The following is a 14,278-nucleotide window of genomic DNA, read 5'->3' on the forward strand; positions in this document are numbered from 1 at the left end:
CCGAAATCCAATGACAGGTGACATTTTGTGTAGATTTCATGTTAAATTCACTTTAGTTGACGAATCAAAGAAATGTAAATAGAAACTAGATGTTGAACTGACGTCTGTGCCCAGTGGGCTGGTTTGAATAAGCAGCAGGTGTTGGATCGATATCCACCTTAGTAGCTAAGTTTCCATGTCATTTGAGACAGATTTTCATGTGAATATTCTCAAATCTGCATAAAACAATATATACATTTTCCCACCAGAAATGTTTCTATCAAACAGATTTATTGCAGATTAAAGGCTTTGCGTGACAAATAAATAACTTATGCTGTTAAATTCCCAATGGTTTCCATCGCATTTTCAACTCTACTGATGGTTTAACAAAACTGTTGCATTATATAGCAAAAATGATCTTGTCCCCCCCATGCACTGTAGCCAGCAGCTCATAGATACAGTGTTGGTAGGCTACCTACATGATGAGATTATTATGGATGAGAGCGATATTATTTTATTTGTCAAATGGCAGCCAAGCATCGATCATCATGTCACCTGTCACCAGAATAAGACCATCAAAATGTATTGGAAAGGAGCATCAAGCTCATCACGTGCACTTTCACCACCCTGTGAAGTTCATAACTTATTTAATCTGTAGCCTAATAAACTACATGGGTTCCCAAGTCATAGTGGGAGGACCACACAACATAACGTGACTCCAAGTTAACTAAGACATGATGGTTATTATATAAATATTTGTTCATAAAGGAGTTTCCACCTCCATTTCTCGCTTATACATTTTTACTGACACAAAAAGTCCCCACCATGTCAAACAAACTAACATATAGTTTGTCGGCTTTTATAAAATTGTTCAGGCATATCCTGTTTCCATCAGCCCGGTCATTACTTTTGAAATGGTTGGATCAATATCCACCTTCATGATGTGGATGAAGCCTGATTTGGAATGTCTGACTAGTTCTATATGATGTCATAATTCACCCCTCTGATAATCAAGTGATATTTGGAATGTCTGAGTAGTTCTATCTGATGACATTTGCTCCATTGTTTACATGTCAGTTGGTTTGGTGACATCTTAGTGTGTCTTGAAATAGGATTATTAATCATAAACTCCTATAGCAACAATACAATGCAGCTTTGACATCAAGAAGAGAACGGGCTGATGGGTGGTGGTGCTACTCTATAGGTAAGGCTGTTCAATATGAATGTTCAATACACACAATAGGTTGATCAGTAGCCAGTTATTCTCAAACCAGTTCCGAAAAAAATTGACTTATTTTTAAATCGTATATCTTAGTTGTTCCATAGAAAGTATCTGTGAGGGGGAAAACTGTGTTTATACGCTAACATCCAAGCTAAAATCGCCTGCTTATTGAAGTAGTGGTTTTGTGGAGCGATGGGTAACGATGCTTCGTGGGTGACTGATGTTGATGCGTGCAGAGGGTCCCTGGTTCGCGCCCGGGTATGGGCGAGGGGACAGATTAAAGTTATACATACAGTATCAATGTAACACATTTGCTAATTTAACAAGCAAATTACGTTTAAATGAACCAATAGATAGCGTTTTGAACATAATTCTGTTTACCTAAGAGTAAAATACACAAGATTGGTCTAAAGAGCTTCAATGTTTTGGTTTTAGGTTTGCTCGCAAAGCACAGCGTGTTTCAATCAGAAGCCTTTTGTCGCTGTTGAAGAAGTCCTCCTGTCACGTCCACTAGATTATACGTCACGCAAGACGCATCCCTGATGAAGACAGCTTGGCTGTCGTGACGTTTGTAATTAAATTATTGCATCTGAGCTCCAGGAGTGTGCGGGTCTCTTTTATTTTCACGCAAGTAGCATCACCTGAAAAACTCATATCGCCATCTGCTGACTGGAGGGGGTAACGCAGTTTGGAAAAATATGAATTACAATGTTCAGTCTGGCAAACAACGTCATAAGAAGTCATTACATTTTTGTTCTGACTTGCGCTGCAAACTGTGGGACCTTATATAGACAGGTGTGTGCCTTTCCAAATCATGTCCAATCAATTTAATTTACCACAGGTGGACTCCAATCAAGTTGTAGAAACATCTCAAGGATGATCAAGATGCACCTGAGCTCAATTTCAATTCTCATAGCAAAGGGTCTGAATACTTATGTAAATCAGTTATTTCAGTTTAAAAATACATATACATTTGTAATACTTTCTAAAGGCACTGTATGTATAAACATATATTTTCCTTTGTTTTCCACTAACCCTATCACCCCTTCCCTGATTGGAGGAAACTAATGCACAACAACTTTTTGGCTTCTAAGTCCAGCTTATACATACTATATACATTTTACAGACAATGTGTTATACAATAGTTATATTTATCATTCAGTTACCCTAAACCTCTCCCATCTATCTCTGAAGACCATCCAGTCCTATCCTTCAGTTACCCTAAACCTCTCCCATCTATCTCTGAAGACCATCCAGTCCTATCCGTCAGTTACCCTAAACCTCTCGCATCGATCTCTGAAGACCATCCAGTCCTATCCTTCAGTTACCCTAAACCTCTCCCATCTATCTCTGAAGACCATCCAGTCCTATCCTTCAGTTACCCTAAACCTCTCGAATCGATCTCTGAAGACCATCCAGTCCTATCCTTCAGTTACCCTAAACCTCTCCCATCTATCTCTGAAGACCATCCAGTCCTATCCTTCAGTTACCCTAAACCTCTCCCATCTATCGCTGAAGACCATCCAGTCCTATTCTTCAGTTACCCTAAACCTCTCCCATCCATCTCTGAAGACCATCCAGTCCTATCCTTCAGTTACCCTAAACCTCTCCCATCTATCTCTGAAGACCATCCAGTCCTATCCTTCAGTTACCCTAAACCTCTCCCATATATCTCTGAAGACCATCCAGTCCTATCCTTCAGTTACCCTAAACCTCTCCCATCTATCTCTGAAGACCATCCAGTCCTATCCTTCAGTTACCCTAAACCTCTCCCATCTATCTCTGAAGACCACCCCGTTTGATTTCTATTTGCCATATATTTTTAACTGTGATGTTTCACAAAAGTTCTTGACCTTTATATTCTCATAGTTGCTGCAGATAGTAAATTAAAAATAAACATGTTTGCTAAAAGTATTATTATATTATTGATCAATTGACTATTATTTTTCAAATCCCCCAGTAGTGCTGTCTGCAGAGTTAGCTCCAGGTAAATGTTGTCATTCCTTGACATGCGACCAAAAACAAGCTACATATGGACAGAACTAAAACAAAAGATCTAATGATTCTGTCTCTTCGCAGCCCAATCTACAGAGGTTCATTGTATCCCCCATATATAGAACATTGTATTGGTTGCAATAATTTTGTATAATAATTCAAATTGAAAAGTTCCAAGTTTTGAATCTTGCGTCATTCATAATGTTCTTTAACCAATGTTGGTCTTTAATGCAGGACTGACAGACACGTTTCTTACTTTTTTCCCCTTTCCACCATTTTTGTGGTAATGCTGCAATTAGTTTGGTTGTAATTTTGGGTAGTGCAGACATTTCCATATATTTTTGTTATCTGCATGTGTGACAACTCCACCAGTCCTATTTATGATATAATTTACAACGTTTAAACCTTTTTTATGTATTACATTTTACTTTGATTTTTTTAATCAATTAGTATATTTGAGGTTAACCACAATTTTTTTTAACCTAAATTCCATTTTCTCCTTTTTGTTTTTCCAGGTTTCTGACATGTCCCTGATTTTCTGGTTAACAACAACATTGGATGTTCTAAGTTCACAACAATACTTAAACCACATCAGGAGACCACTTTTGAAGTCTGAGAAAAATCTAAGACATGTTCATTTTTATGTGTAGATACCCTTTAATTGAAGTGACACCAGCAAGAGCCTTGCTTGGTAAGTGGTGGCTGTAGCACACATGTGATTGCAGAGTTTGCTGAACAAATCACAACTGGATTGATGCTAATATTCATTATATATTCTGCCAGGTAGGAACAGACTGCTTTGTTGTTAACATTTAATTGACAAGGTTTGTGGGAAAGCTTTTTCATCAACCAGAAGATGGTTGTCATTAGCATCATCGCTAACAGCTACACATAGTGGATCATTAGCATCATCGCTAACAGCTACACATAGTGGATCATTAGCATCATCGCTAACAGCTACACATAGTGGATCATTAGCATCATCGCTAACAGCTACACATAGTGGTAGACTGCACTCAGACAGGGGCATTTCCTGGCTGATTAATCTTCAAAAAGTTGAAGGGAAATACAAATCACATAGGCACATTTAATGACAATTTTGAGGCAGAGAGTTCAGAATAACTATATTAAAAAATGAATACAAATTATACCAGGGCACTTTAGAGACTGGAAGGGTAAAGGGGCATGTGCTCTACACAGGTAGAGAGACATACCTGTCCATGTTGCCTTTTGCAAAGTGGGCACTGCTTCATGTGGCAACACCACCACTCACCTAAATAGCCCACATGCCGCTGAGTGAGAAGTTTTTTTTATTGTTTTTGGGCAGAATTATGTGAGGTGTTGTTAGTGATGAGCCTCGGTCCATTTAGCTCGGAATATGCCACCCTCGTCAATCTGTCACCTAATCCTGCCTAATGGGCAGGTCAGCCCTGGAGGAAAGTATTGGCTGTAAGAAGTAAGAGAACATAACATCTGGTTGTTTTTAAATGACTTCTTTTGACATTGCTTTATTTTTGTTCCGATCTGTGTTGCTCACTCCAGTCAGCAGATGGCGATGTGAGTTTTTCAGGTGATGCTTCTTGCGTGACGTATAATCTAGTGGACGGAACAGGAGGCTTCTTCAACAGAGACAAAAGGCTTCCGTTTCAACCAATGCGGTGGTTTGCTAGCGAACATAGATCCGGAGCATTTAAGCTCTTTAGTCTAATCTTGTGTATATTATTCTTAGTGTTTAGAACACAATTCTGTTTACGCATCTACTTGTTAATTTAAACGTAGTTTGCTTCTTAAATTAGCGAATGTGTTAACTTGATACTGCACAAGGCTAATCGCCCGGAGCATGAGGTCACTAAACTAGACGGAGAAAGATCTGGTGAAAGGAGAGGAAGAAGCTTTCAGAATGGAAGAGGAGGCTATCACATTGAAACAAGAGGATGATATTACAGGGAAAGAGGAAGATGGGAAAGAGGTTGTCAGAGTGGAAAATGAGAAGGTAGAATCTTTCAGAATCAAAAAGGATGAAGATCCCGTAACATTGAAGAAGGAGAATATAGTGAAAGAAGAGGAAGAACCTTTCAGAATCAAAAATGAGGAAGATGCCGTAACATTGAAGGAGGAGAATGTAGCGAAAGAAGAGGAAGAACCTTTTGGAGTAAAAGAGGAAGAGGAGGATATCTCAATAAAAGAGGAGGACGACGTTTTAGGAGTGAAAAGGGAGGAGTCAGAATATCCGATTTCCATCCGTGAGTACTGTCTTAAAAACAGGGGCACAAACGATGCAATTGTTGAACTAATGTGGTTTTAAATGGGGGATTCTACTGAAGTTCTACACTTGAATATGTTGTTCAGTACTGCCATTGGTACATATATTTTTTTAAATTAGATGTATTTTATTCTCCATGTGGTCTATATTAAAGCTCACTTCATCTTGTATAACAGGATTCTACAATCCAATTCTGGTGCATCATTTCTACATAAAATATCAAAGGGATGTAAAAGCCACCCATTTCATGGAACGACCCTTTCACACTTGCATCACAAACAGTATTTTTTTTAAAGGCATAAATTTAGGCCCTTTTTAGACATATTAATGGCTCTGGTAAGACCCTGTGATCGCAATAGAAGATCATAGGTTGACTGTCTGTTTGATGTTGTCATTCACACAGGTGAGAGACATGACGATCCTGGATCCTCTGGGGAGCCTCAACAACATCCTGATGCTGACGAGGCAGAGAAGAGTCTCTCCAGATCAGAACACCAGATGGTACAGCTTGGTCTGGTCTAGCATACAGCTTGGTCTATCTGGGTCTGGGCTGGGTTTCTGTAAAGCACATAATGACATGTGTCTGTGTCCCCTCTTTATGGTTACTAGGACAATGCTAGCCCGGAGTCCCCGCGTCGTGCCTCTCCCGGTAGCACCTTACTGCTGGGTATGAAGAGTTTGTCTGTGCTGCTGGTGGACTGCAGGAAAACAATGGGGCTGAGTGGAACTGTGAGAGGAGGAGAAGAGAAGAAAGGATCAGATTTGACTCATCAAAGTAAGTGCTGTAGTTTAGTTTGAACAAATACAATAGATCTGCCCACCGGTATCTGTTACCAGGATAACCAGCAGAGTTCTGTTAGTTGACAGGAAGATAGACTGGTGTATATGGATGTAATGAATATCATAACACTGAAAAAGGATTCTGCCAATGAAAAGAGAGAAACCAATAGACCATATAAAACCTTGATGAAAGGTAGCTTTGGAGAGAAAGTTTCAAGATGATCCAATGTAAGGTGCTTGTTTTACAAAAACTTTTCCTTAAAACATTATGGATGTTACATTGCCTGTCGCAGTCAAACCCCCTATCTTTACTAGACTGTAGAACAGGCAAACTAAACTCAAGACACTGTTAATTAATTAACTAATACTGGAGGAAAGCTGTGATCAGGCTGCCCACTCAAGAGAAAGCTTCAAACTGTAACCAGTGCCGGCAACCTTCAGGTTGTTCAGGTTATCAATCAACCTACCAGGGTAGTTACAAACAGTAGAGGAATGAAATCATCAACATGGTTTGATCATATCTTTACTAATGCTGCAGAAATGGGTTTTAAAGCAGTATCCAGATCCACCAGATGTAGTGATAACAATATAGGAGCCATGTCTAGGAAAACCACAGTTCCAAAGGCTGGGACTAATATTGTGTTTAAGAGGTCATACATTTTTGCTATGTTGTTGATGTAAATAATATTTGTTGGTCCGTGGTGTGTAATGAGGAGCAACCAGACACTGCCCTTGACACGTTTGAAACTGCTTATACCAGTTACTAATAAGCATGCACCCATTAAGAAAATGACTGTAAAAACTGTTAAATCCACGTGGATTGATGAGGAATTTTAAAAATGATATGATGAAGAGGGAGGCAAAAGAGATGGCATATAGGTCTGGCTGAATAACTGATTGGCAAACCTATTGCAAATTGAGACATCATTTGACTAAACTGAATAAAAATAAGAAAGTACACAATGAAACAAAGATAAATTACATGAAGAATGATAGTAAAAATCTTTGGAGCATCTTCAATGAAATTTTGGGCAAATAAAATCTACAATGACAAGTCACTGGTGTCTGACAACGTGGATGGAAAATTGAAGATAATAGCGGCCGATATTGCCATTCCTATTTGCCTTGTCTTTATTTTAAGCCTACTAGAAAGTGTGTACCCTCAGGCCTGGAGGGAAGCTAAAGTCATTCCACTACCCAAGAATAGTAAAGCTCCCTTTACTGGCTTAAATAGCTGACCAATCAGCCTGTTACCAACCCTTACAATTTTGGGAAAAAAATATTTGACCAGATACAATGCTGTTTTACATTAAACAAATATAGACTTTTAGCTTATAGGGAAGTTCATTCAACAAGCACAGCACTTGCAAATGACTGTTTGGCTGAGAGAAATTGATGATAAAAATGGCTTTACACCCCCTGCTATATTGTGGATAAAGAGTTTTTCTTTGAAAATGTAACCTTTATTTAACTAGGCAAGTCAGTTATAAACAAATTATTTTTTCAATGATGGCCTAGGACTGCCTTGTTCAGGGGCAGAACGACAGAGTTTTACCTTGTCAACTCGGGGATTCGATCCAGCAATCTTTCGGTTAATGGCCTACCGCTCTAACCACTAGGCTACCTGCCGCCCCAGAGCTACCTGTCTAACGGAACACAAAGAGTGTTCTTTAATGGAAGCCTGTACAACAAAATCAAGGTAGAATCAGGAATTCCCCAGGGCAGCTGTTTGGCACCTACTTTTTTCAATCTTTACCAACAACATGCCAATGACATTTGAGTAAAGCCAGTGAGTCTATGTATGCGGATGACTCAACACTGTACACGTCAGCTACTACAGCGACTGAAATGACTGCAACACTTAACATAGAGCTGCAGTTAGTTTCAGAATGGGTGGCAAGGAATACATATTTCTGATTACCTTAAGTTACATGGCCTACTACGCTAATTCTGTAGCGGTATTGTTAGAGGGGGGTAAATATGAAGATTTTGTTGGGGCGCCAGGCAGGTATTAACCCTAGTTATTAAAGTTAGTTATTACCTATTATAACATTATTATTAAATATTATTAAAACTGAAAGGATGAGAGTAGAATAGATAGAGTAGCGCTTCCAGACACATTCTAAACATGATGGAGACTTAAAGGAGGACTGTAGCATCTAATGATGAAACATTATGCAGTCTTAAAGGAGGACTGTAGCATCTAATGATGAAACATTATGCAGTCTTAAAGGAGGACTGTAGCATCTAATGATGAAACATTATGCAGTCTTAAAGGAGGACTGTAGCATCTAATGATGAAACATTATGGAGTCTTAAAGGAGGACTGTAGCATCTAATGATGAAACATTATGGAGTCTTAAAGGAGGACTGTAGCATCATGAGGTGGTCACTGGGAATTCATTTCAATTAATTGCCTTTTTAGAAGTTAAGTTGTGGAATTTCTTTCCCTATAACCTGTTTGGGATAGGGGGCAGTATTTTCACGTCCGGATGAAAAGCGTTCCCAAAGTAAACTACCTGCTACTCAGGCCCAGAAGCTAGGATATTTATATAATTGGTAGAGTCGAATAGAGAACACTCTAAGGTTTCTAAAACTGTAAAAATAATGTCTGTGAGTTTAACATAACTTATTTGGCAGGTGAAACCCCGTGGACAAACCATCCAGGAGGAATTTTTTGTTGTTGAGGTGACTCTGTTTTCAAATGGTTTTGTGTGGCACTTGGTTGCAGTTCCTATTGCTTCCACTAGATGTCAACAGTCTTTAGAAATTGGTTGATGTTTTTCTTTAGAGAAATTAAGAAGTACGGTTATTCAGAACGAGGGTCCAGCCTAGTGCTCTCTAATGTTTTGATGCGCGCTCCAGGTCACGCGCTTCACGTTGTTTTTATCCGGTATTGAACACAGTTTATCCCGTCTTAAATTTTCTCGATTATTTATGTTTTAAAATACCTAAAGTTAGATTAGGAAAGTTGTTTGAAATGTTTGGACAGCGTTTACAGGTAACTTATTAGATATTTTGTAGTCATGCTGGGTGAGTTGGAACCAGTGTTTTTTTTAATCAAATGCACCAAATAAAAGGAAATTTTGGAGATATAACGACGGAATTAATCGAACAAAAGGACCATTTGTGATGTTTATGGGACATATTGGAGTGCCAAAAGAAGAAGCTCTTCAAAGGTAAGGCACAAATTATATCATTATTTCTGAGGTTTGTGTCGCGCCTGGCGGGTTGAAATATGATTGTCGTGTGTTTGTTTGATGGGGTGCTGTCCTCAGATAATCGCATGGTTCGCTTTTGCCGCAAAGCCTTTCTGAAATCTGACACGGTGGCTAGATTAACAAGAAGTTAAGCTTTGCACTTGTGAATGTATGAAAGTTAAAGTTCAAATAAATAAATATTTTGCACTCTGCAATTTCACCGGATGTTGTCAACGTTCCGCTAGCAGGTTTTAATGTGTTTTAACCTTTTGGAACTACTCCTCCCGTTTCCGGGAGAATTGTCATCAACTACACTAATTAGCATAACGCAACAGACAAAAATTCTTACTAGAAAATATTCATATTCATGAAATCACAAGTGAAATGTAGTGAAACACAGCTTAGCCTTTTGTTAATCACCCTGTCATCTCAGATTTTGAAATTATGCTTTACAGCCAAAGCAAGACAAGCATTTGTGTAAGTTTATCGATAGCCTAGCATAGCATTATGTCCAGCTAGCAGCAGGGAGCTTGGTCACGAAAATCAGAAAAGCAATCCAATTAAATCGTTTACCTTTGAGCTTCGGATGTTTTCACTCGCGAGACTCCCAGTTAGACAGCAAATGTTCATTTTGTTCCATAAAGATTATTTTTTATAGCCAAAATACCTCCGTTTATTCTTCACGTTTTGTTGACAAAAAAACTCAAAATTAGATCCATAATACCGACAGAAACATGGCAAACCTTTTTTATAATCAATCCTCAAGGTGTTTTTCAAATATCTATTTGATAATATATCAACCAGGACAATTGGCTTTTCACGAGGAGCGAGAGGCACAATGGCCGCCTTTGTCTATTACGCACAAATCAATCTGAGAGCCACCACCTGACCACTGACACAATGTTGTCGTTCACGCTCATTTTTCAAAATAAAAACCATGTCTAGTGACTGTAGACACATTAGGGAAGCTATAGAAAAAGGAATCTGGTTGATATCCCTTTCAATGGTCAATAGGGATGCATAGGAACGCAGAGGTTTCAAAATGAGAGTCACTTCCTGATTGGATATTTTTCAGGCTTTCGCCTCCAATATCAGTTATGTTATATTCACAGACAATATTTTTACAGTGTTGGAAACTTTTGTGTTTTCTATCCTAGCTGTCAATTATATGCATATTCTAGCACCTGGTCCTGAGAAATAGCCCGTTTGAACGTTATTTTTCCAAAAATGAAAATAGTGCCCCCTAGTTTCAAGAGTTAATGTGCTATAGCAGGTTTGAATGTATTTGAGCCAATCAGTTGTGTTGTGACAAGGTAGGGGGGTATACAGAAGATAGCCCTATTGGGTAAAAGACGAAGTCCATATTATGTCAAGAACAGCTCAAATAAGCAAAGAGAAGCAACAGTCCATCATTACTTTAAGGACCACCACAATAATGGAAGATCCAGAGTTACTTCTGATGCATAAGTTCATTAGAGTTTACCAGCCTTAGAAATTGCAGCCCAAATAAATGCTTCACAAAGTTCAAGTAACAGACACATCTCAACATCATCGGTTCAGAGGAGACTGCGTGAATCAGGCCTTCATGTTCGAATTGCTGCAAGGAAACCACTACTAAAGGACACCAATAAGAAGAAGAGACTTGCTTGGGCCAAGAAACACGAACAATGGACATTAGACCGGTGGATATCTGTCCTTGGGTCTGATGAGTCCAAATGTGAGATTTTTGGATCCGAGCGTCATGTCTTTGTGAGACGAGGAGTAGATTAACAGAAGTCACTCTTAACCAGCATGGCTTCCACAGCATTCTACAGCTATATGCCATCCCATCTGGTTTGGGCTTAGTCCCACTGTCATTTGTTTTTCAACAGGACAATGACCCAACACACCTCCTGGCTGTGTAAGAGCTATTTGACCAAGTAGGAGAGTGATGGAGTGCTGTATCAGATGACCTGGCCTACACAATCCCCCGACACAATCCCCCACATTTCCAGAGATGGAAGTAATTTTTACTGTACTTTTCGGTACCTTTGAATCTAATGTATTGTATCAAGATGGTTTGGGATGAGTTGGATCGCAGAGGTGAAGGGAAAGCGGCCTACAAGTTCTCAGCATATGTGGGAACGCCTACAAGACTGTTGGAAAAGGATTCCATGTGAAGCTGGTTGAGAGAAAGCAAGGGTGGCAACTTTTGAAGAATAAAATATATATTTTATTTTAACACTTGTGGTTACTACATGATTCCATGTGTTTTTTAATAATTTTGATGTCTTTATTATTCTACAATGTAGAAAATAGTCAAAATAAAGAAAAACCCTTGAATGAGTAGGTGAGTCCAACCTTTTGACTGGTACTGTACATAAAATTTCCTAACAGCTCCAGTGGACATTCCTGCAATCAGCATGCCAATTGCCCTCTCCCTCAGAGACCTGTGGCATTGTTGTGTGAACAAACTGCAAATTTTCGGGTTCTCTTTAATTATCCCCACCACAAGGTGCACCTGTGTAATAACCAAGTTGTTCAATCAGCTTCTTGATATGCCACACCTGTCAGGTGGATGGATTATCTTGGCAAAGAATAAATGTTGACTAACAGTGATGCTCATGAAACATCCAACACTTTACATGTTGCGTTTATATTTTTGTTTTTTGTTGTTAATATCAGTTTTAGGAACATTTACCCAAAATATGACATCAGCGATAATCAAAATGTTGAAAATCTGTGAATGTCTAAATAAGAAATTGGTCCATTTAAACAGCAATGTGTCGAACCCTTTCAACAACGGGGAGATGTTACTGATGTGCTTTGTATCTGCGACGTAAAAACAAGTTTTGGACTTCCACACAAAATGACTTCTTTAGTTATTTTATGATTAAGGAAGTGTGTAGGTCACATTCTGTATCATATAGCTATGAAAGTTATATATTTAGAACCACCTGTTCAATTGGAATCCAGCGACGTCTGTGTCTTCAGTGTCCTAGAAGTGTCCAGGTTTTTGTGTTCTGACTTGTAAAACAGGATGAATAAAATAAGTAATGTAAACATAGCAGTAATTACCAGGGAGCTCTACATTTGTTTTAAAATCACACTAAGATTGTTAAAACTGGCCTCGGGTTATTGAGAGATCTGATTTAGGATTTACCCTCGTAGCAAGGTTGTTTTATCATGTGGTTTCATTCGGGTCTCTATTTAAAAATAACACTGTCTTTGGCAGGAGAAAGACCAGACTCAGAGGAGCCAGAGCCAGGGACGTCCAAACTAGCAAGACGACACCACTGCTCCCACTGTGGAAAAAATTGTAACCGGTTATGGGACCTGAAACAACATGAGAAAATGCACACAGGGGAGAAGCCTTACCACTGTTCCCAATGTGGAAAGTGTTTCGTCTGTTCGGGGGAGCTGAAACAACATGAGAGAATACACACAGGAGAGAAGCCTTACCACTGCTCCCAATGTGGAAAGAGTTTCAACCAGAAAGCAAACCTGAAAGTTCATGAGAGAATACACACAGGAGAGAAGCCTTACCACTGCTCCCAATGTGGAAAGAGTTTCAACCAGAAAGCAAACCTGAAAGCTCATGAGAGAATACACACAGGAGAGAAGCCTTACCACTGCTCCCAATGTGGAAGGTGTTTCAACCAGTCGTGGGCGCTGAAACAACACGAGAGAATACACACAGGAGAGAAGCCTTACCACTGCTCCCAATGTGGAAAGTGTTTCAACCAGTCGAGGGAGCTGAAACAACATGAGAGAATACACACAGGAGAGAAGCCTTACCACTGCTCCCAATGTGGAAAGTGTTTCAACCAGAGAGTAAACCTGGAAGCTCATGAGAGAATACACACAGGAGAGAAGCCTTACCACTGCTCCCAGTGTGGAAAGAGTTTCAACCGGAAAGCAAACCTGAAAGCTCATGAGAGAATACACACAGGAGAGAAGCCTTACCACTGCTCCCAATGTGGAAAGTGTTTCAACCAGTCGGGGGAGCTGAAACATCATGAGAGAATACACACAGGAGAGAAGCCTTACCACTGCTCCCAATGTGGAAAGTGTTTCAACCGGTCGGGGGAGCTGAAAGAACATGCGAGAATACACACAGGAGAGAAGCCTTACCACTGCTCCCAATGTGGAAAGTGTTTCATCCATTCAGGGGATCTGAAACGACATGAGAGAATACACACGGGAGAGAAGCCTTACCACTGCTCCCAATGTGGAAAGTGTTTCAACCAGAGAGGAAACCTGAAAAAGCATGAGAATACACACAGGGTAGAAGCCTTACCACTCCGCCCAGGTTGCAAAGCTTTTGCCCATTTAGGAAGCCTGAAAGAACACATTAGACTGCACACAGCGGAGAAGGCTTAGAAAAGCTCAGACTGTGGGAAAACATATTACTCATAAGTCACTTAAACGTCATTAGAGAATAGAGAAATTACTTCTCTTAGCGTGTATATTGATATTTCACATCACATTGACTTCAAATTCATCAGAGAACATACACAGTGCTCCCGTTGTCTTATATTGTTGACTGACAATATGTTTACCTGTCTTTGCCATATGAAATTAAATGGTACAGGGTATACTCAAACATATATTTGTTTGTTTTTATTAGAAAACATGAAGTGAATATGGAGTCTGTCAGTTTGAATATAAAGAAGATCAGGTTCCTTCTTTTAAACAGTCCTTTTTTTAAACTCTTTGTGTTTATCTGGGTGTGTCATTCCTCCAGCACTACAGATAATACAGTGATATTTGGATGTGATGCATTAGTTCCATTGTTGACATTTGCATTGTTGGCCCACTGCTGATTTAATGAAATGAAAATGTTCAGACTCTGTAATG

General features: G+C 39.4%; 1 protein-coding gene across 1 annotated transcript; it reads left to right on the forward strand.

Moving 5' to 3' along the window:
* The first annotated feature begins 1,393 nt into the window (after nt 1-1,393).
* Nucleotides 1,394-14,024, forward strand: LOC149978661 (uncharacterized). The gene is made up of 5 exons (XM_090194570.1): nt 1,394-1,459; nt 5,055-5,439; nt 5,863-5,954; nt 6,069-6,234; nt 12,654-14,024. The coding sequence occupies exons 1-5, from the start codon at nt 1,394-1,396 to the stop codon at nt 13,799-13,801; spliced, it is 1,857 nt and encodes a 618-aa protein (XP_090050696.1). The 3' UTR covers nt 13,802-14,024.
* Nucleotides 14,025-14,278: the final 254 nt, after the last annotated feature.

This window comes from Oncorhynchus mykiss, chromosome 13, assembly GCF_057628025.1.
Source record: "Oncorhynchus mykiss isolate SJ-2025 chromosome 13, ASM5762802v1, whole genome shotgun sequence".
NCBI classification, from domain to species: domain Eukaryota; kingdom Metazoa; phylum Chordata; class Actinopteri; order Salmoniformes; family Salmonidae; genus Oncorhynchus; species Oncorhynchus mykiss.

Excerpts from the sequence above, each read along its gene's own strand:
- LOC149978661 (XM_090194570.1), top strand. The coding sequence starts at position 1,394 with ATGGGTAACGATGCTTCGTGGGTGACTGATGTTGATGCGTGCAGAGGG. Across the intron at positions 1,460-5,054 it reads GGTCCCTGGTTCGCGCCCGG|ACGGAGAAAGATCTGGTGAA; the intron begins GTATGGGCGAGG and ends TCACTAAACTAG. Across the intron at positions 5,955-6,068 it reads GTCTCTCCAGATCAGAACAC|GACAATGCTAGCCCGGAGTC; the intron begins CAGATGGTACAG and ends TATGGTTACTAG.